Source organism: Marmota marmota, unplaced genomic scaffold, assembly GCF_001458135.2.
Source record: "Marmota marmota marmota unplaced genomic scaffold, marMar, whole genome shotgun sequence".
In the NCBI taxonomy this organism is placed as follows: Eukaryota; Metazoa; Chordata; class Mammalia; order Rodentia; family Sciuridae; genus Marmota; species Marmota marmota.
Window position 1 is genome coordinate 13,093,197 of NW_026000174.1, and position 22,998 is coordinate 13,116,194.

Here is a 22,998-nt window from a genome sequence, read left to right on the forward strand (position 1 = left end):
GGAATCCCTTCCCATGCCTTTGCTGGCTTCAGGATGCCACCTGCACCCAGTGATTCCTGGCTCCATCCTCCAACTTCAAAGCCAGAGCATCACATCTCCAATCTCTCTCAGTGCATCTGTCACCACATCTCTCCTCTCTCAGATCCTCCTGTTTCCCTCTTATCAGGCCCCTCGTGACTACATCAGGCCCCTCGGGATCGTGCAGGAGCATCTATCTCCCCACCCACCTCGAGATCCTTAACTAAACCACTCTGTCCCTTCTACCACGTGAGGGAGCAGAGCTGTAATCTTAGCCTGGGCATCAAATTGTGGGCACCTCAGGGCCATAATTCAGCCTCTCAAGTCAGCTGGGAGGAAATAGACTTGTGGAAGCCTTGCATGGTGCCGGGGACTGGCGTCAGCCCCAGTGTGCCTGCCTGCCTTCCTCTTTGTGGCCTCTGGCTCCCACCTGTAAGATGAGCCTTGCCCACTGCAGTAGTCAGAACCTACCTTCTTCAAGGTGCAGCACAGACAGGTGGGCTGTGCTTGGGCAGAGTGGGGCTCAGAGGAAGCATGGGACTGAGCCAGCGCCAGGACACCTCCTCTCCTCCTCCACGGGGCAGGTCTCCTCTCAGTTCCTGGCCCAAGCATTTCCCATCATTCCAGGGATGGCTGATGGGAAAGACTGAGATCACTGCTCCCTGGGGAGGGCCAGGGTGGGGGAAGGAGAGTCTGGCGCAGATGCGGCTTGGAGAGAAGGGGAGAGGAGACTTAGAGCGGGAAGGTCCAGGTTGTCAGCGATCGGAGGAGTTGGAATGGTGTGCTCCTCCTTAGCTCCTGGGCCTCCACGGTGCTCTTCTGCTCCGCGGCTGGCTTCTCTGTTGGTGGGGACAGGTCCTGGAAATAGGGGAAGGTGTCAGGGTCCAGCAGGGGCCAGCATGAGGAGTTGCCTGGGCAGGAATCCCCCTGCCCGTGAGCATCTGTACATTGCTTTAATGTTTTGTGACTTTGGGCGAACTCTTTGTTGTCCTTCAAGTCCCAGCTTGGCTGCTGACTTTCTGTCACTTTCTCAGCTGCCTTCCGGGAGCTTGACAGCCCTCTCCCTCGTGGGAGAGGGAGGCTAGTTACTGGTTTGCACATCTGTGCCCTCACCCTTCCATGTGGGGAGCGTGTTCATAACAGACCCCCAGCTTCCCACGGCCACTGTGGTTGGGTGTAACAGACAGAATGGCAGATGACCCTAGATGGTCTCCTGGGGTCTGGCCTGGGTAAGGTCACCCCATGGCAGTCCTGCCCTGAGCCTGCAGCAGGCCTCCACGACTGGCTCACAAGAGACCAAATCATCTAGGTCCTTCACTTTCGGTGATGTGAATGCCCATGCTCACGGCCCAGGACCTCCTACGGATAATCAGGACACCAAGAGGGCTTGTTAGTCATGAGGTTTCCCGATGAGGGCGAAATCTGAGTTATGGAGGGGTTGAAGGAGAGTCTGTTGAGGACATAGCGTGTACAAGCTCATCTGCCGCACTCCAAACTCTCTCAGGAAGCCCACGAGGCCCACAGGGACCACCGTGTAAGTGCTGGAAGACAGTGTGGCATGGGGTAAAGCTCCTCCACTTCCTGGCCGAGTGTACTTCTGTGGGATTTCTTACCCACCCCTCCCCACCCTGCCGCCTCTGGAGGCCCTTGCAGCCCTGCTCACCTTGGTGCTTCTGTGCCTCTCTGTGCATAAGCCTCCCGGATACTGAAGCTGGGTTATGTGCCAGGGATGCACACGGCTCAGCTCACTGACTGCCCTCAACACCCTGAGGCCAGCGTGTCATTCCACGGTCCAGCTGAGGCAGATGCCATGTGAATCAGACAGAACCGTTAAGTGCCAGGCTAGAGACCTTGCCCCTGTTCCCAGCTGCTCTTCTCCACCTCCTTTTCCAAGTGCGCAGCTCTCCCTGGGGTTTGGGAACCAATGACCTGAGTCTTGGGCCGGGGCAGCAGAGCTGGTTCTGGGGTTGTCACTCCAGATGGGTTGGCAGTTAAGAAGGGGTCAGCTCTGCTCCTCTTGGCAGGCTTCTCACAACCTCTACTGGGGTAGTAGGAGGAGTAGGTGCAAGGTGTGAGGGTGGGCGTGGAGGGTGTCTGTTACCAAGTCAAGGGTGTGGTTTGGAGAAAGGTCCAGAGATACCCCAGAATGCTCCTCTCCCGCATGGCACCTCACCGGGTGCAACAGCCCTTGGCCGGCTTCCCTGCACCCCATCACCTGCAGGCCTGTGTATGCGTTTCTTAAAAAATGCTCCATAGGTCAGCCTTGTCCTACTACCAGGCCTTCCTCTCTGTCCAGCACTGTCCTCCCCAGACTCCTCATGCCCATTATCTCCTCTCAGCTGCCCAGGCTCCCACCAAGAGCTGGTGAGCCCTCTGAAGCCTCGAGGGACAGGGACCTTGCCCAAGGCCACCCAGCAAGTCCGTTTGCTGTGGTGCTGGTTAGCATCATCACCACTTAGCTCGGTGCCAGGGCCAAAGTTCAGGACCCTGATGCCGCAGGCCCGCCTGCCCTGGCTGAGCCCTTTCTGAAGCACTTTGTCTGTGCTGACCACTTTCCCTGCCCTGGAGGCTCTCCTACCCCAGAGGGAAAACACCCAAATGGATCTTGGCAGGCTTCTCACAACCTCTACTGGGGTAATAGGAGAGTGTAGCGATAGGGGCCTTCTACCAGGGAGGGGGGCTGGAGTTCCCTCTCCCAGGGCTCCCTGCATTGTGGTTAGGCCTGATGGAAGGCTGCCTGAGCACTTTGATGCTGGCCATTCCCATTGTGACCTCTGGCCTCCCAGGCCACCTTCTGAGAGCAGAGGATACATAATGGGCAGAGGGAGCAGCAGGGGCTTTGGGGCCGATGGGCTGGCATTGCCTCCTGGAAGTTGTTGGCTGACTGTGGCCTCATCTCTGTCCATCTGTGGGGCCCAGATTCCAGTTCTGTAAAATGGGGATAATGCCTACCTGTCGCACTCCTCACGACAGAAACACTCAGGGTGACTCCAGGGGAACTGGGCTGCACGAAATAACCACACAAGAGACGGAGATACCTTTTTCTTTGGGGTCCTGTGACGGCTCCTCTGACCTTAAGGGTCCGCAGAAAGAGAGAGCCAGCACGCGCTGACCCTTTTATTGAGGAGAAACCATTCAAATGAGGCCAGGGGTCAGGTTTCAGGGGGTTGAGTCTAGCTTCATGATGTCCACTGTCAGCAGGTTGACTGACATCTAGGAAGGCCACACCCAAAGGCAGAGCAAGAGAAGGGGACACACAAAGGGAGTTTCCATGGAACATTCTATCCCAAATGGGGCAAAGGGGTAATAACATCACAGAAACAGGTGAGTGTAGCTCAATCCATGGGGCGACATGCCTATGTCTGAAGACATATCCTCAAACTTTTGGGACTAGGGCTATGTTCAGGTCACTACGAGAGTGACAATCAGAGCCTCTCTGTCCGATCTCAGGAAGGAGAACGCGAAATTATTCAGACTGGCTGCCCACACCTACCCCCACCCCAAGTTGTCCTCAAGATAAAACACAGTGAACAGGCAAAGCTCCCAGCCCATGAACAATTAATGATAAATCTTAAAATAATAAGAATAATTTTTTTCCTAAATTCAAATAAAAATCACTCAGTTGAAAGTTTCAAAAGAAGGATAACTATGATTTTAAGATGTGTGAAAAGCATGTTTTATATTGCTAATACTCTTTTGGAGTAGTATTACCTCTTACCTCCTAAACTAGACCACAGGGTGTGGAATCATGAATGTTTTGTTTGGAACACACTTAGGATAAATTGTGTCTTTCAAGGAATATAATAGGGATCCAACCCATATGCTAGGCAAGCATTCTCCCACTGAGGTGCACCCCAGCCCTGTTTTTACTTGTTAATCTATTAAGCAGTTGGTTTGAGCTACCTACATTTTCTATTTCCTGCCCTGTGACCTTGGGCAAAGTATTTAACCTCTCTGTGTTAGTTTCCAGTTGGGTATAATAGGAGTATATCGAGTGAGCATACGTTGGATAGAGTTAATATGATTATCTACTTTCAGGATTCTTGTATTAAATGGGTTAATATAGTGTTTAGAATGGTGTTTGGCTTGTATTAAACACTTAAATATCACTATTAATAACAACAACAACAATAATAATGATGTCTTCTCTTCATCTTTTTTTTTTTCTTTCCTTTTTTCCCCCCTTCCCAGTACTGGGGATGGGACAAGGGGTGCTGTACCTCTGAGACACATGCACAGCTCTTTTTAAATTTTTATTTTGAGTCTCACCAAGTTGTCGAGGCTGGCCTCAAACGTGTGATCCTCCTGCCTCAGCCTCCCAAGTTACTAGGATTACAGGTGTGTACCACAGGGCTGAGCTAATAATAATAATTTCTGAATAAAAATATGCACTCAGATTTTTACCGAAGTCCAATCAATTTGCTATTCAGTAGATGTGCATTCAGCTCACATTTACACAGTGCTGGCTCTGGGCTTGTTTGGACTTTGCTCTTGGGATTTGATTTCATCCTTTTTTTTTTTCCTTTTCTTTTCCGGGCACTGGGAATTGAACCCAGGACCTTGCACATGCTAGGTAAGTGCTTCATCTACAGCCCTTGGAACAGACCTCAAATGCTAGCTCAGCAACTCCCTGGCTCAATCCAGTGGCCTGGGCTCCTGGGTCTTAGTTTCTGCCTCTTCTTCCCAGCCTCCTGGGACTGGGTGAGGCTGAGCTCATAAAAAGTGTCAGCAAAGCACTTTGCGGATCGATGCTAACTAATAGCAGCTCCCAGGAGCTGGTATGAGTAGGGAAGATGATTGTGGAGCTGCTTGGACCAATCTCAGGACAGCACCCAGGGAAGGCCAGTGTTGTCCTCAAAGCAGGATCCAGGAAGGGCCCTATTCTATCCTCTGCCTGATGCGTCAGGCTGCTCTGTAACCAGGAGGGGTTGCCAGCATGGTTTGGAGGTGGGATGGCCGCAGGGGAAGGGTTTTCTCCATAGAGACAAATCCAAGGCACACGTAGAGATCCATCCAAGCCACACACCTGGTTGCATTGAGGCCAGACTGAGTGCTTGGAGTGATCTTGGTGTCCTCTTGTCAGGATCCCCCAGCTGCCCCATAGCTATCTCTCTAGAAGTTGTTGGTCCTGATTAAAATAGAGAGTCTCTGACCTCCACCCAGACATGAAGCTGTCTTAAGTATGGCATGGAAGCTGTGTTCAGTTGAGGGCAGGGATGGGAAGTTGGCATAGGATCCTATGCAGGGAAAGATGGGGGAAAGACCCCTCCCAGGTCTGCCCTAGAGGGTAGCCCACCTCGGTGTCTCAGACGGAGCTGACGTCTGATCTGGGAAATGCTGTGGGGGCAGCAGATGGTGACTGTGCTTTTTAAGAGCTTTTTCTGAAGGAGGAGGCATGGCCCTATGTTCCAGGAGAGAGAGGGTCCTGTGTGATGGGGGAACATGGCTTCTGTTCTCTGGGACTCCCTGTCACATGGAGGGACATGGTCATCTTGTGCCCTGGCACTTCCCTGTCTGAAGAATAAGGCATCACCTTTATCTAGTCTGATGGAGGAGTCATGGCCACTCCCTTAGAGAGATCCCTATGTGAGACCTGACCGCTGCCCTCGGGAAGGACCCCTGTCTGATGAGGGGGTTCCCTTTTTGTTCTCTCACTAAAGAAACCTCATTTGATGACCTCTGCCTTGGGACCTCCTTCCCTGCCTGATTCATGGAGAGCCCAGGCCACAGGCAATAGGCACAGAATGAGCTGGGCAGCTAGGGAGTTGGCTTCTGTGGGGTGGCAAGTGAGGGTGACATGGAGGGCTTCCTGGGGAGGTGCCTTTGTGGCACACTCCTGGACAGGAGGTGCTGGCTGAAGATAAAGAGCTGAGGCTCCCTGGGACCGGGGAAGGAAGCTTGAGGAGCCATGCCAGTGAGCTCCAGCCTCACACAGACCACACTGCTGGAGTAGAAAGGGGTCCAGGAGACAGACCCTCACCGTGGCCTGTCCCTGCACAGGCCAAGTGCTGCCAGCCCAGAGACATCCGCCCTCCTCGGCTCGAGAAGCCCAGAGGAGGAGAGGAAACAGGACGCGTATCAGGAACGCCTTTTCCTTTTCTTTGTAGCTTACCCCTCACTCAGGGCTGGGGAGAGCGATCTGCAGGGCTGGCCCTGGCCTGGCCGCTGCTGCCTGCAGTCCCCAGCTCTGGGTCTGACAGGCCACCCTGCACCCTGCGGACCCTGCTCTGCTCTGCTCCAGGGCTGGCCCTGGAACGCCACAGAATCTCAGGGATCTTAGCTGCAAAATGGGGTAAGACTTCCTATCGGCCTCACCGGGAAGCTGATGCTGTTTTTCTCGCTGTGGGATTTGCATCATTCTTTCTTTTTTTTTAATTTTTTTTTTTAAGAATTTTTAATATTTATTTTTTAGTTTTCGGCGGACACAACATCTTTGTTTGTATGTGGTGCTGAGGATCGAACCCGGGCCGCACGCATGCCAGGCGAGCACGCTACCGCTTGAGCCACATCCCCAGCCCCCGTCATTATTTCTTGATCCCTGAGATGTACATTGAGCACTTCCTTTGTGCCACCTCTGGGATGGGCAGGGACAGGGAGCACAGGGGAGCCCCATGGGGAGGAAGTTTGTTGGGATTTGTCTGAGGAGTTGGGGGCCTTCCAAGTGGTGATGTCCTGTTGCTTGTGGGCGTGGGGTCAGAGAGGACCTGGCTGGAGATGGAGATTTGGGCGTACCAGGTCTGGTGGCAGTAGAAGTGGTCTTGTGGCTGGAATTCCCAGGGTACTGCTTGCCATGGGCTTGGGAAGGTGGCGGAGGCCAGATTCAGCTCTGGAGCTACTGAGAGCTGGACATGGAGCAGGGCTGAAGAATCGCTTGGCCAGGGGTTCCAGAGGTACTGAAATGGGGTCACCTGACTCTGTGCCTTTTAGACGAATGTTGAGAATGTCATCTTAGCAGGGAAAGGTGTGGGGAAGGGTAGACACAGAGGGTGTGGAGGAGTACGAGGGCCTGGACATCAAGGAGCGCAGTCAGGTGGACTGACGTTCTTTTCTGTTTCTCTGGTCATTCAAGTGATTCCTCCACTGGGCAGAGGGCTCCTGGGGGAGTGTCTGTGTGTCTGTGTGGCGTGTGTATTGTGCAAGTGTGATGTGTGTGCATGGGGAATGTTTAGCATTTGGGGGTGTGCTATGTGTGATGTACATGTGTGAAGTGTGAAGCATCAAAAGACACTTGTGGTGTGGCGCGTGTGGTGTGTCTGTGACATGCCTATGTGGATGTGAACGAGTATCTGGTTTGCATGGTCTGTGTGTGTGTGTGTGGTGGGTGTGGTGTCTGTCTGTGTGTGGTGGGGTGTGTGTATGTGGGGGGGTGTGGAGTCTGTGCCCAGGGCCATGTTCAGGTTCTTGTTTCAGACTGCAGAGCAGGCTGGTGCTAAGCCGACCACCGGACTAGAAACTGGGAAGGCTTGTGAACTTTCTTCTGTCCTTAAAGTGACTCTCAGTGGTATGCTGGTAGCAACTGGCCCTTTGGAGAAAAAAAGGAAGGTGGAGGGATTGCAGCATTTGCCAATTTCTGTGGTGTAAATACTCCTGCCGCAGATGCCTGTTCAGTGTGAGGCTATTGAGCATGGATTTGAGGAGCACAGGAGACACCATTACACAGGATTCGCCCCCCACCCCACAGCTATCATAGACATAGGGAACCTCAAAGAAGATAATAGGAAATCCCATAGGGTCATTAGGGAGTGATAAGCTTGAGCATGATTCCCTTTGTTTTTAATGTGCTTTAATTAATTGTGTTTACTGGGATTTCTCAACATCCACACTGTTAACACTTGGGCTGGAGATCCTTTGTTGGGGCCCAGGGACTAGTGCTCTGTGCCTTATGCAGGCAGCATCCTGGCCTGTACTTGCTAGAGGCTGGGGGAACACTCCCCCAAGACAAGACCTCCACGTTGTCTCCAGAAATTGCCAAATATCCCCTTGGGTGCAAACTCAAATTTCTTCTCCCTTGTTGAGAACCACTGATAATGACTTTGTGTAACAACTAACTAAAAAATTCCTAAAAATCTGGTGACAGTCATCTCTTAAAGATCTGGACAAGCCAGCTCCAAGCCACCACGGGGACCATATCTGGCTAAATAAAGGGCATGCCCCCCCCACTTCTTTCTCAGGAAAAGAGCCATCACTCGGGCCTTAGGCCTCAGTCCGTGCAAAGGCCCTGGGCACAGAGCTCTCAGCAGCCTGACCCACCTACAGAACAGCTGATATGAGATGAGCCCCCAGAGGATCCACAGTAACACAGGAAAGAAGTAATGTTTCTGAACTAGAGTATTGTTCTAATATACTATACTATGTTATTTTACACACCAACAAGCTTGTACATTTAAACTGGCAAAAGTTAACCCCCCTCAAACCACTCCCCATGTCTGCTTTTTATTTTTGTTGGTACCAGGGGTTGAACCCACAAGAGCTTAACCACTAAGCCATATCCCTAGCCCTTTTTATTTATTTATTTTAAAATTTTGATACAGAGTCTCACTAAGTTGCTTGGGGCATTACTTAATTGCTTGAAGGCTGGCTTTGAACTTGTGATCCTCCTGCTTCAGCCTCCTGAGCTGCTGGGATTACAGATGTGCTCTGCTGTGCCCAGAAGCCCCCCCCCCCTTTTTTATTGTGAGACAGGGCCTCTCTAAGTTGCTAAGGCTGGCCTTGAACTTGCAACTCTCCCATCTCAGCTTCCCAAACTGCTGGGATTACAGGCATGCACCACCTCACCTGGCCCAACCCCCTTTAAATAAAATCTTCCTGCTGGTTTGGCGATGGGCTGTCGGGTGCACTTGGTCTCTACAGGTTCCTGCCTAGGCTGTGCGTCATCCTGGTGATTAGGCTGCTGCCTCTAATTTATTTTTTGGTCCAGGTCCCATTTTTCCCCAGCTTTGAGCTCAGAGTTTGGCTCTGGTTGGTTCATTTCTTCACTCATTCAAAATATTTATTAAGCACCTACCGTGTACCAAGAAAAATAATGACTGAAGGAGGATGCAGTTCCTGCTCTCTAGAGTTTGTCATTCTTCCAGTTCCATAGTGTCCACTAAGGAGCAGCAATGTGCAGGCCCCTGTGGATGCCAAGGGGACAGTGGGGAGGGGGAGGGTAAGGGACTGATTAGGCCAGAGCTCAGCTGGGCACATCACACACTCTGCTTCTGGGGGAGAATTCTGTTTGTGGAGTGTCTGTCCCCCCATCCCCCCTCCATCCTGAGCATTGGTGCCTGGGTACACGCACGGGCCATTGGGACCTGGATCTCCTGCAGGGAAGAGCAATGCCCAGCGTTTTGGAAAATAAAAGGAAGAAGAAAAGGGAGTCCAGAAATGTGTCCAGAAATAAGAAGGATGAGGGGCTGGAGTTGTGGCTCAGTGGTAGAGTGCTTGCCTGGCATGTGCGAGGCCCTGGGTTCAATCCTCAGCACCACATATAAATACATAAATAAAGAAAGACATTTACAACTAAAAAAACAATTAAAAAAAAAAAAAGAAAGAAGAAGGATGAATGGAGGGAGGGAGGGAGAAGCCAAGCCTGGGGGGTGGGGACGGAGGAGTCAGGGCAGGAGCTCTGATGCTTCTTGGTGACAGTTGGGAAGCTGGTGAGCATTGTCGTGGAGAGCGCTGATGGAAGGAGGGGCAGGGCAGGATGAGGACTGGCTGGGCATGTCTCTGGGGATTTCTGGAAGGTGGGGATCTAAATAGGGAAGAGAACATCACAAACTGTGCCTTCCATGTGAGACTGGCAGCTAAAAAGGCCTCCCTGTCTCCAGCAGGGGCCACATAGCCATGCCTCCTGTCCCAGGGCCTCCTGAGGGACATTTAGGGGAGGGCGGGGACTGACAGGGTGATGATGGTCATGATGGTAATAATGTCAGCTCCCCTTTTTTGGTTCTCTGCTGGCTACCAGGTTTTAATATTATTCCCAACCACCAAGTGGGAGGCCACCCCCCATCCTCCAGAATTGAGGCTCAGAGGATGAGAGACTGTCCCAAGGTCATGAAGGACTAGGCGGGGTCTGCCTGCCTCAGCTCCTGGCTCTTTCCTCCGTGGCCTTTCCTTCCTGCCTCTCGACCCTCGGGTAGGCTCAACAGCGATCAGGGCTGTCTGTGGGTCCTTGGTAGCCAGCTGGCAGCCGCTTGGTGAGATTTTTACCAGCCTTTGATTTTCACATCTCCATTTCCATAGGTTACCAGAAAATGGGCCAAGCTCCTTTAAATAGCCCTCACCTCTGTCCATGGCCTCCTGGTGGCTTCCCTCTTTCCTTCATCTGTACCCTCTGAAAACTTCACGAATCTGGGTCACGGCCAGAAAAGTGACCGTGCGCACGCATGCTCTGCCTGGAAGCCCTCGGGAGTCCAGAGCTCAGGAGCTGGACTTGGCCAGATTGGGCTCACCTTTACCCCTCAGGCCTCCAGGCACCACCCTGTGCCCCAGGAGCCCCGGGCAGGCCCAAGGGGGACAGAGTCGGGGAGAGTGGCCAGGGGCAGCAGAAGCCTGGGGTGCTCCTCTCGGCCCAGCTCTGCATGTACGAGGCCGCCCCAGACACCTCTGGCCCGCTTTGATTTCTCCATCTGGGAAACAGCAGGTTGTTCTGTAAACAAAACCCTATGGCTCCCCAGAGTTCGGAAATGTATGAAACGGGGTGACATTTCCTGTCTCCCCGCCTGGGCCGTCCAGAGAGGCAGGTGAGCAGGCAGACAGGGCTGTGTCAGGGGGAGGGCTGGGACAGAGGGCTGTGACGCTCTGGCAGAGCGGATGAGCCTGTACACAAATAACCCTGCCCCCAGGGAGAGTGTCATAAGGCCTCTCAGAGCCTCTTTGCCTCTGCTGCCACCTGCTCCTCACGCCTCCCTGTTCCCTGATGGCTGTTCTCACACCCTGGAAAGTAGGTCAGAATGTAGGGCGCCTGCTTCTGAGAGTGAATGCCCCCTTGCATGGTGCCCACCCTACCCAACAGAGCCATGGCTGCTCTCAGGGCCAGCACTGGGGGAAGCCATCTCTGTATCCAAAATAAAGTTCTGGCCATTGGCTCTCCACCCCTCAAATGTGCATGCCTCCCCAATGACTGCTGGATGCGGTCCCAGGTCCTTAGCCTGATCCTCAAGGTCCTTCCGAGTCCCCTCTACCCTCCTATGCCAGGGTCAGCATCCAGAGGTGCTCTGTTACTATCTGGGGAGGGAGTGGACCTTTTTATTTTAGCCTACCCTCCTTCCCTGAGGCTCCTCCCAGGCTCTCAGGACACACTCTGGCCACACCCAGCTACTTACCCTCTCCCCAGCACTCAGGTTCTCTCCAGGCCCTCACCTGCAGAGCTGTTACCTCCTCCACACTCTCTGAGTCCATTAAGATCCCCCTCATCGTACCTCTGCTCCTGAAGTCTTTCTTGGCTTCTCAGGCAGAACTCCACATTCCATGTCCCAGGCAATACTTGGGAGTGTTTAAAAGCTTGGTCTCTGGAGCCAGGTTGCCTGAGCTCCAATATCTAGCTCTGCTCCCTACTTTGCTGTCTGACCTTGGGCAAATTACCTAACCTCTCTGTGGCTCAGTTTTCTCACCTGTGAAATAGGATGATGGTAGTACACCTTATAGGGGAGTTGAAAGAATAAACGAGTTAATATTTGTGATACACTTAGAGTAGGATCTGGTACCTGATTTCTCTCCTGATGAGTTTTCTGATGTTGACTAAAGATCGTGTGAAGCTGAAGTTCTTCCCATGTTCATTACATTCACAGGATTTTTTTTTTTTTTTTGATTCTCACACAGGACTGAATTGTTCTTAGTGCTCTCCCAATTCCCTGGTAGTGATGTTCATGGCTAGTCTTTCCAGGATGAGTTTTCTGTGTTAAGTAAGATATAGTTTGTTCGATGGTGTCCCATCAATGATTCTGTGAGTTTTCTGATCCTGACCTTGTGACTTTGGACAAGGAAATTGGCGTCTCTGAATCTGGAGTTTCTGCTCTGGAGAACTTAGATGGACCAATACAGCAACGTGCGTGAAGTGTTTGGCTCACTCAGCACATGCCTGGCTGGTGGTCCACGTGCCTGGTAGGTTTCTCTGACTTGGCCTTGTGTCATGTTCGTTTCCCCAGGTTGCGGTTCTGGTAGGGCTTGGAGCAGGTTTAGAGCTAAGGGAATGATAGACGGGTGGCTTTGACCAAGGCAGGCGCCTGTTTGGTGTGTATCAGCTGCAGTGGAGGCTCGGCCTGAAGGTGGCTGTGACCCTGCCCCTGTGAAGCCTTTCCTAAGCCCTGCTGATCCCAGAGAGTGAGATGGAAGTGAGACCATAGAAACCCAGGGAGGGCACTCACCGGGAAGGAGGGTCACCACCACTGTCCTTTAATCTTCCTCCATCTCCACACTCCTCTCTTGAGGCCCCTCATTAGCAACCTGTATTTATTGAGCACCTGCTGTGTCCCAGGCACCATGCTATACCCCAGGGACCCAGGGGCAATGCTGCAGAGAAGATCTCGACTCTCATTTCTGTATAAAAGCACATCAGAGGGGATTTAATGGACTATTACGTTGCTGCTAGTAGAGACATGCTGAGTGTGGAGTTGGGGCCTCCTTCCAGGCCTGGGAAGTCAGGGCAGGCTTCCTGCAGGAAGAGGTGGCTGAGCAGAAGACAGATGGCAGGGGTGATGGCAGTGGCTGCAGGCCTGGGGGCTCTGGGCTGTACATTCCATACAAGAGACTCTGACCTCTAAGCTTTCAGATGTCTGGATCCAGTTTTTTTTTTTTTTTAACTTCTCTTACTAATTTTTTTCCAGACTCTCCTTTCTTTAATGTTTGGGGCAGAACTTGTAAGGGAGCTTCAGCATCTTTACAAAGTGATTTATGATCACTGGAGAACATAGGAAATTAAGAGAGATAAAGATGTGGGTGGGCGACTGAGTCCTCTTTAGATCCTGTTAACATAGAGGCACATTTCCTTACCTTCCTTCCTTTCTCTCCTCCCTCCCTCCCTCCCTTCCTCCTTCCTTCCTTTCTTCCTTCCTTCCACCGTGAGGTAGAACACCATGACATTCACATTTTTAGTGCACAATTTGGTGAGTTTTAGCATGTTCCCAAAGTCATGTAACCCTTACTACTATTCAATTCCAGAACATTTTCATCGCTTCTCCCAGAGAAATCCTGAACCTTCCTCCCTACCCCTCCCCTCTCCTGGCCATTGCTGATCCACTTGCTGTCTGTAGGCATTTGCCTCCTCTAGACATTTCATGGAGGTGGAATCAACACTATGTGGCCTTTTGTATCTGGCTGTGTTCACTTAGCATAATGTTTTCAAGGTTCGTCTATGTTGTAGTATGAGTCAGTATTCTGTCCCATTTTATGGCTGAATGATAGTCATATTTTATGTATATGCCACATTAAAAATACATTCATTAGTTAATGGATATTGGCAATTTTCCCCACTCTTTATAGCTATTTTAGATGCTGCTGCTATGGATATTCATGTACAAGTTTTCATGTGGACACGATTTCCATTTTCTTTTCTTATGTGGACATTTCTTTCCAATTTCCAAAATCAATAGAAATTGATTTCTTCCAAGTCCCGGGAGTGGACTTTCTGGGCCATGTAAACTCTGTCTTGTTCTCCGAGGAGCTGCCAAGCTATTTGTCAAAGTGGCTGCACACTTTGCATTCCCACCAGCCATACGCAAGGCTCAGCGTCTCCTCGTTCCTGTCATCATTTGTTATTGTCCTTTTTTATCACAGCCATCTTACTGGGTGTGAATTAAACCTTATGGTTTTGAATTGCATTTTTAGGATGACGGATGCTGAGGAACATCTTTGCATGGCTTATTGGCCACTTCTGTGGAGACTGGTCTATGCAAATAAATCCATTGCCAATTTTTATTTTTATTTATTTATTTATTTAGTGGTGCTGGGTATTGAACCTATTTGTTGTTGACATTGTAATAGTGCTGTATATATCCTGATAAGACCCTTTCATAACCATTATTTGAAAATATTTTCTCTATTCTACAAGTTGTCTTTTCACTTTCTTGATAATGACCTTTGTAGCACCAAAGTTTTAATTTTATCTATCTTTTCTTTAGTTGCTTGTCCTTTTGGTATTATATCTAAGAAACCATTGCCTAATCCAAGGAAATGAAGATTTACCCCTATGGTTTCATCCAAGAATTTTGTAGTTGTGATTTTTACACTTAAGTCTTTATCCATTTTGATCTAATTTTTATATATGGTGTGAGGTAAGGGTCTAACTTCATTCTTTTGCAGGTAAATATCCAGTTGTACCATTATCATTTGTTGAAAAGACTGTTCTTTCCTTATTGACTTGTGTTGGCTTCCTTGTTAAAATCAATGGACTGGCCAGGCACAGTGGTGTATGCCTATTATATCAGCTGCTCAGGAGGCTGAGGCAAGAGGATTGCAAGTTCAAGCTCAGCTATGGCAACTTAAAAAACCCTGTCCCAAAATAAAAAATAAAAAAGGGATGAGGATGTAGTCCAGTGGTAAAATGCTCCTTGGTTTAATCCCGTGTGTGTGCACGTGAGCGCGTGCACATGCACACACACACAATCAGTTGATCATAAATAGATGTAATTTTTTCTGAACTCTCATTTCTCTTTTATTGATCTATATGTTCATATGCAAGTACCATACAGTTTTGGTTACTGTACCTTTGCATTAAGTTTTGAAGTGAGGACATGTGAGTCTTCTAAATTTGTTCAATTTTTTTTTTCCAAGTTTGTTTTAGCTGTTCTGGGTCCCTTGCATTTCCATGTGAATTTTAGGATCAGTTTACAAATTTCTGCAAAAATCCAGCTGTTGTTTTGATAAAGATCACATTGAATTTATAGATTAATGTGGGTCTTCATAAATCAATTTGAGTATTGTCATCTTAATAACATTGTTTTCTCATTCTTTCTCTTGGGTATTTATTGAATATAAAGTTGAGTTTAAAGGGCTGGGAATATAGCTCAGTTGGTAGAGTGCTTGCTTCTCATATACGAGGATCTGGGTTCAATACCCAGCACCAAAAAAAAAAAAAAAAGTTGAGTTTAATGCTAAATATGCTGTTTCTGTTTTGATTCCAGATTTATTCTGCTTAACATTCTATTTTAGTCATTTCCCTGCATTATGAAAGATGAGAGCATAATTTCAGTGCTGTATTATATTCTATTGCTTAGTCATACCATACAGAATTATAAGTTCTATTTGTTGGGTAATCTGTCTTAAAAGGTACTTCATCTGGGTCCATTGTGGTGTAGCCCTTTCCCTGACAGGCACAAAGGGACACTGGAAGGTCTGATGAGCCGGGGATGGGTTATGTTGTATGACAAAGAGTTATGACCCTTGCATGTAGAATTAAGGTTGCTAAACCATTGACCTACAAGAGGGAGATTATTCTAGATTATTCAGATGGGCTCAGTGTAACACTAAGAATGTTTAAAAGGGGATGAGGGAGCCGAAGAGGAAGTCGGAGTGATGCAGTGTGAGAACTCCTCCACTTTTATTGACTTTAAAGGCGGAGGAAGGAGGCCACGAGGCAGGGGTTTGGGCGGCCCCCAGAAGCTGCAAAGGGCAAGGAACAGATTCACCCAAAGGTCTCCAGAAACAAACCTGCCAATACCTTGATTTTAACCTAGTGAGACCCATTTTGAACTGCAGAACTGCAGAACTGAGAGGTTATAAATTTATACTGTTCTAAGCCCCCAAAGTTGTGGTTATTTTTCATTGCAGCCATAGAAAATGAATATAAGGGGCATGGAGATTCATGTACTGAAATTTAAATGCATCTGCCTGGAAGTGACATGTGACACTTCTCCTGTACCATTGGCCAGAACTTCTTCGGCCCAGCCTTAGAGGGGACCTGAATATTCGTGAATATGGCCATATCTGTTTATCCTTCCTGCCTGTATTCTATTCTATTCTATTCTGGTTCATTAAAAAACCAAAAATCTCTTGGGTTGATTTCACTATCTGGTAGTGGGCCGTAACCCCTGGTTTGGAAAACACGACCTCACCAGACCCTCTTCTGCTCATACCTCGTGGACCATGTGACACACCCTGGGCATGGCTGATTGGCCCAGGGGTGAGATACCTGACCAAAGCTAACCAATTGCTAACCAATTTGGAATGGGGCCATCCAGCCAGTTAGGAGCGGGAAGCTGAGCAAGAGGCAGAGAAGGAACAGGGTTGGGGTGTGAGTCACATGCAGCCAAAAGGATGGAGGAACAGAAGAGCCCTGAGTAAGCAGAGACACAGGTCCACAGAGACAATGGGGCAGCCGCCCCACGGCCGCGCAGCTGGGAGCACACGCAGCCCCCTGAGGAGAGGTGGAGAGAGGGAGCGGCCACCTGAGAGCCCATGGCTTCCCGGTTCCTGAGTGCAGCCCCCGGGGCGGCCTGCCTGCGCATCCTTGTGAGAGTCTTGTCTCCTTGTCGTACCCCTCCTCAGCTGATTTCTGTTCCTGTCTGCAGTGAGCCTTGGTCAGCCAGAACACTGCTGGTGTTGCTCTGGCTATGGATCAGGCTGAGGGGCAGAGGGGACTTGCAGGGACCAAGCCCAGTCTCCCACAACCTGGGGTTGGTTTCTTTTTCTTCTTTATCTTTTCTTTTTTTGTGCCAGGAATTGAACTCATGGGCGCTTAACCACCGAGCCACATCCCCAGCCCATTTTATTTTATTTTTTGAGTCGGGGTGTCACTAGGTTGCTTACAGCCTCGCAAAGTTGCTGAGGCCGGCTTCGAACCTTCCATCCTCCCGCCTCAGCCTTCCAAGCCACTGGATCCCAGGCGGGCACCTGGCCTGGGGTTTGGCTTTGACCTCCAGCTTGTGTTCTTCAAAACAAGCAGCAGAGTGGTCTGTGTGGTGTCGCACTGTGGGGTCCCGGGAGACTGGGATCACCCCACAGGGGCCTCTTTTCTGATGGTGTTGGGGGTGGGAAGCTGGAGGAGTTTGGGGGAGGGCTTGGTGGTGTGAAGGAGGGGGTGGGACGTGGGCTCTGGAGACAGACTGTGAGTCGCCTCTCTAACCCTTAATTTCCGCATCTCTGAAATGGGAATGTCTTGAAGTTCAGCCGTGTTCTGGGAAACATCCCTGGAGAGGTCCAGGCCATAACAAACATGCTCTCAGGGAATGAGAGCAGCTGCTGTTGTTTTAGGAAGCTCTGAGTCCCGCTTCCTGAGGGAGGTGGCCCCATGCTGACTGAGAGCCAGGACAGTCCCCACTGCTGGCTGTGCTTCCTGCCCCTGGTCACTCCACTCTGCCCCTCACCCCCACTCACTCTTTTATTTCTTCTTCCCTTCCCCTTTCCTGTCCTCATTTCCTCTCTCTTCTGTTATTCTTGATGTTGATAAAAACACCTGCTTTAGGAAACAGTGGGGCTGGATATAAAGCACCCAGCCTCTGGAGGCAGGCCGACAGAATTAGGTCTGGATCCTGATCTAGTCCCTTGTTTGCTGTGTGTTCCTGGGCAAATTACTGCGTCTCTCTGAGTCTCAAGTTAATTATTTATAAAAGGAGGGTTATCATCTCCATTTCACAGGGCCATTATGAGGAATAATTAGGTACTCAAGAAATGCTAGCTCCTTCTTCTCTTTCTCCCTGCCTTCTTGAGTACTGCTTCTCCCAGCCTGGCTTGGGTGCCGCTAGGTACCTCTTATCCTTCCCATCAGTCACTGGACTGGCTTTCCCTGGCTCAGTTATTCGTGCCCTGAGGGGTGTGTGGCTTCTCCTTTCCCTCAGACCCTGGGTTTCCTAGGTGTAGAGAAAGACAGAGGTTTCTGGAAACAGCTGAGTTCCCTGCGGACTGAGCCACTTTTCTGGTCTCCTCTGCAGGCCTAGTCCCGCCTGGCTTGGGAGCTGCTGGTTCAAACCACGTGATCTGTATTTTTTCTCACTTGAGCAATTATCACACCCCTGCCAACTGTGGCATCTTCACACTCCCAACACTGATAAATATTGATGACGAGGGGAGAGCCTAGGGCTCCTGGGGAGCCGTGGAGGGTGTATGAAGTGATGCTCTGACCCCTCAGTGGTCCCTGGGGGCCCAGAAGTGAGCAGAGGAGGAACAGGGGCCAGGACTACAGAGGCCATACAGAGCCACCCCCGGCCCCCAGAGGAGGAGCCACCGCGTTGGGATGAGGTGGCCTTTGCCTGGGCTTCCTGCTGGGGGTTAGGTGACCGGTGTCCCTCTCAGCCCCCTGTGGACCAGCTCTCTGCTTGTGACCGTCTCTCTGTTTACCTCTGTTCCATCTCTTATTTCTTGCCCACGTCCCTGTCCTCTCTCTTCCTGTCTCCCTCCTTCCTCCAACACCTCATCTCCTGGTCTCTCTCTTTCCTCTTTTCCCTTCCCAAAGTTACCCTGAGAAGTTCTGGGCTAGATGATGGAGAGTCGGCGGGGGGACCGAGTGGCCCGGACACAGCGGGGGAATGGGCAGCAGGAGCTCTGGATGCATGTGGCGCATTTGAGGAGTTGGGGGTCTGTCACTGCCTGATGCCCGGCGCTCTGCGGGGTCACCCTGGGTCTCAGCTACCTGCAGCAGTTCCTTCCTTCACCGACTCATCGTGCACTTGTTCAGTTGGTGTTTCTAGGCTTGCCGCCGGGACCAGCAGTTAGAGGTGCCATTGTGGGCACCTGGGATGTGAGCCTGGGCAGAAGAGGCAAAGATCCCTGTCCTTGGGACGCAGGCATGTCAGGAGAGTGGACAGGCCAGCATGGAGTGCACAAGGAAATTATGTAGCAGGTCACAGCGATGATGTGGGAGGAGGAAAAGCAGAGCAAGGGGAGGTTTGTAGGGGAGGCGCAGGCTGAAGTGGGGCTGGGCTGGTCGATGTCTGGGCGGGCATCCTGTGGGCAGGGGAAGGTGCTAGAGCAAAGGTCCCGAGGCAGGAATCACCCTGGTGGGTTTGAAGAGCAGCAAGGGCAGGGAGGCAGGAGAGGGGTGAGGGACAGTGGCTCAGACCCTATGGGCCCTTGAGGCTTCGCCTGTGTGTGAGCTGGGACATCTCACATTGTGAGGTTCCCTGTGACCAATGGGCGGCAGGAGGACTGTAATGGCAACCACTGTGGCTTAGATGGAGGTCGGGTACAGATGGCAAGAGCTGATGGCGCCGGGCACCGCCTGACCTCTCCAAGTGCCTGCAGGTCTCTCCAGGGCACATCTGCATTGGGCGTGGGGATGGTCTGCAGCACCCCTGGGGGCTGTGCTAACCCTGGCTTCACCTCTCTTTCTCTCCACAGAGTGTTCAAGAAGGCGAGCCCCAATGGAAAGGTGAGTCGGGCAGGCTGACCCAGCTCCTCCCAGAGCCCGGACTCTGAGGTCCTTTCCTGGGCAGAGGAGCAATGGTGTTTCCATGGAAACGCATACCTCCCAGAGACAGAGCAGCCATGGCTTCCTGTCAGGGTGACACAGCTCTGTCCTCAGGAGCCCTCCATCCAAACAGGGAGGGGCCCTTTTGAGGAACTTTCTGCCTGGACCTCAGGGAGCCTCAGCTCTGGTCGGGGAGAGGTGGCCTTCGCAGACCCCAAGCTCCATCCTGGTTTTCTCTCGGCTCCGCAGATATAATGACTGGCTTCATTTCACGCCAGGTCTGGGCTGAGCCAGTGGGGATCAGGGCTGGGTGTGCTGAGATGAATCAGGCACAGTGCTCACAGCCAGACGGTGGGGCAGACGTGGAAATGGATCATTTCCGTATGAAGTGCCAAGTGTGAGATCCAGGGATTCCCAGGGGCTACAGGACCAAGCCTGGGTGGTTAGGGACAGATTCCTCTAGAAGGGACACATTTCCAGGCAAGGTGAAGTGAAAGGAAGGCAGGAACATGACTTGGGAGGGCATAGGGGGCATCTGGCAGCTGAGTCCTGGGTTGCGGAGATGGAGCGGGAGCGGAGGATGGGGCAGCTGCAGGGTGGGTCACGGGAGTCCTGTGGCTGGGCTTTGGAGCTTGACTCCTGGCCTGGGTGGCAAATAGCCATGTGCACGTCCACATCCCCCTTCGGTGCCCACAGCAGACATCACCCCTCCCTTTTCACCCTTTCCCACTGTGCCAGGATTTATTTTGCATTTCTTTTCAATCCAGGCCCCTGGGCAGCCTCCACCAATCCATCAGAGTTGGCACTTGGAATGAAAGCCATTTATCATCCTTATCTCTGGGCGCTGAGGTTTCTCAGTTTTCAGAAGTGGCATGGTTAGATTTGCATTTTACAACAACCAGTCAGCTAAGGAGGGGAGAGCAGCCCAGAGCTTAGAGCGAGGGGGGCTATCTGTCAAGTCCCCTAGGCAAGGATGGCTGTGGGGATGGAGAGGGAGGGATCTGGGAAATACAATGGGGGTGGAATCACCGGGACTGAGGGATTCATCTCTGGGCCATGGAACTCTGGCATGCAGGTCCTTCCTGCAGGCTGGTTACTGAGTGGAAACTGGCTTTGCTCATCTAAGTGGCTCTCTCCCGGGCTGCAATGGGAGGAGCAGCTGAAGAGCGCAGGACCAGTGTCAGTGCCCCTGGGGCCCTACCCAGGCCCCCTACCTCCCTCATACTCCAGCACTGCCCCTGGCTGCTTGCTTTGCCATGGCTCCTCCTCTCTCAATGGTTATTTGGCATGAAGACCTCTCTAGGCCTCAGTGGCCTCATCTGCAAAATGGGAACAAATAACTCCTTCATCGGGTTTTTGGAGATGAGTTGCTTTTAAAGTTTTGCAGGGATTTGCTATTCTTAGCATTAAGGCTGGGGCAGGGCTACAAGTCCCGTGGTGATTTTTAAAATTTTCTTTTGAGGTGCTGGGGATTGAACACAGGGCCTCCTGCTTTCTAAGCAAGTGCTCTACCCCTAAACTACATCTTCAAACCTTTTTTTTCCCCTTTAATATTTAGTTTTTAGTTGTAGCTGGACACAATATCTTTATTTTTTGTGGTGCTGAGGATCGAGCCCAGGGCCTTGCACGTGCTAGGCGAGTGCCCTACCGCTGAGCCACAACCCTAGCCTCATCTCCAAACCTTTTTAATTTTTTTTTTTTTTTTAAATATTTGGAGACGGGTCTGGATAAATTGTTGAACTTGTGATCTTCCTGCCTCAGGCTCCTGAGTTGCTGGGATTATAGGTGTGAGCTACCGCACCCAGCTGAACTTGTGATTCTTATCGAAGTCTCCCTTGTAGCTGAGATACAGGTGATTACAGGCATGTGCCACCCAGGCCTGATCCACTGAGATTTGAATAAGGGTTGGGGTTGGGTGTCTGAATCTTAGCAAATCCCAAGGTTTGCTCCAGGGCCTGTGCCCTCCTGCCTTTACCTTCTAATGCACCCCTGCCTCTCCTCCCCAGCTCACCGTCTACCTGGGAAAGCGGGACTTTGTGGACCACATCGACCTTGTGGACCCTGTGGGTGAGTCCTGGAGGGCAGGGAGGGAGCGGGGTTGGTGGGACTTGCCCAGAGCTCCAGGGAGAGCCCTCAGGTCTCCAGAGGGCATGCAGCTTCTTCTGAGTAGCTATTTTCAAATGAAGCCACTCAGGGAACTGTAGGAGGGACAGACGTGAGAAACAGGGAAGGAATCCTGATGTTGGGTGGTGGATAAGGGCGATGACTTCAAGGCTTACTATGCAGCACAGTGAGAGTAGTTATCTTTGTTTTTCCGGAAGAGGAGAGAGAGATGTGTGAGAGGCTCCTTGATTTGCCCCAGGTCACAGAGCTAAGTAGGGAGAGGCCCCAACTGGGCCTCTGCAGAAACCCTTTGTTCTTGTTGCTTTCTGAGGGCATAGGGTGGGAGAGGGAGGGAGGGAGAAACCTTTTTACCTGCGGGTCCTACCAGAGGCTGGGTAGGTGGCTGAAGTCACCTTCCAAGGTCTTACTCAGGTTCAGTGTTTCCCACACTCAGCCCTGTTGACATCTTGGTTCAGATAACTCTTTGTTGGTGGACTCTGTCCTGAGTGTTGCAAGGAGATTGGCAGCATCCCTGGCCTCTGCCCACTGAGTGCCAGGAATACCCCACACTCCAGTTACAATGATCAAAAACATCTTTAGATTTGCTAAGGGACCCCTTAGGGGGCAAATCACTCCTGGTTAAGAACCACTGCTCAGGCTGGGGTTGTGGCTCAGTGGTGGAGTGCTTGCCTAACACATATGAGGTACTAGGTTCCATCCTCAACACTGTAAGGGTCCCGCGAAACGTCGGAGAAAGAGACCACCAAGTGACCACTCATGCAATTGGCAGAAGGGGATTTATTGAACCAGCATGCTGGGGCTCCGTGCCCACTCAAGAAGGGAAAGCAGCCCAGAGCCCCGAGCAGGGGCTGAGCACTGCTTAAGTACACTTTTTGGGGAGGGCGGAGGGCTTTGTATACATCAGAACAAATCATCATGAGGCGCGGGAAAATTGAACAACAACTCCTAAACATGATTAGTTCATTCATTGGCGGGAACAGGTCAGGCTGGAGTGATAGGTCATTCCTAAGGAGAGTACACATTTAAACTGATTGGTTTAGGCCCTGCAAGGCCTACGTGCGACCACACAGAGCCCTTCAGTTATTAAATAACCAAGCAGCCAGGGGAAATGTTTACTGGGCGGTTCTAAGCATTGTCTTAACAGCTACAGAAATTTCAGGTTTTGCAGGTAGCATAGAAACCTAACAATACCTCCTTTACATTTTAACTCAGACCTCGCAGCTTAGAAACTTTTACAACACCCGGTCTTTTACCCTTTAACTTTTATGCTTTAACTTCAATTTCTTTTACCCTTACAACACCACATAAAAATAAATAAATAGCTCGGCACAGTGGCACATGCCTATGATCCCAGTGGCTTGGGAGGCTGAGACAGGAGGATTGCAAGTTCAAAGCCAGACTCAGCAAAAAGCGAGGTGCTAAGCAACTCAGTGAGACCCTGTCTCTAAATAAATACAAAATAGGGCTGGGGATGTGGCTCAGTGGTCGAGTGCCCCTGAGTTCAATCCCCCCCAAAACAAAAATAATAACAAAAA

The 22,998-nt window shown here is 51.0% G+C and overlaps 1 protein-coding gene across 3 annotated transcripts in view; it reads left to right on the forward strand.

Moving 5' to 3' along the window:
• Window positions 1–5,078: 5,078 nt before the first annotated feature.
• Window positions 5,079–22,998, forward strand: part of Arrb1 (arrestin beta 1) — a 43,371-nt gene continuing 25,451 nt past the window's right edge. The window contains exons 1-3 of one of the 3 annotated variants that reach the window (XM_048788053.1): window positions 5,079–6,310; window positions 19,270–19,300; window positions 21,346–21,406. In XM_048788053.1, coding sequence (XP_048644010.1) covers window positions 6,306–6,310; window positions 19,270–19,300; window positions 21,346–21,406 — 97 coding nt within the window. In that variant the 5' untranslated portion in view covers window positions 5,079–6,305. The remainder of the gene's footprint in view (window positions 6,311–19,269; window positions 19,301–21,345; window positions 21,407–22,998) is intronic. The other 2 variants (XM_048788050.1, XM_048788052.1) reach the window with 2 other exon arrangements.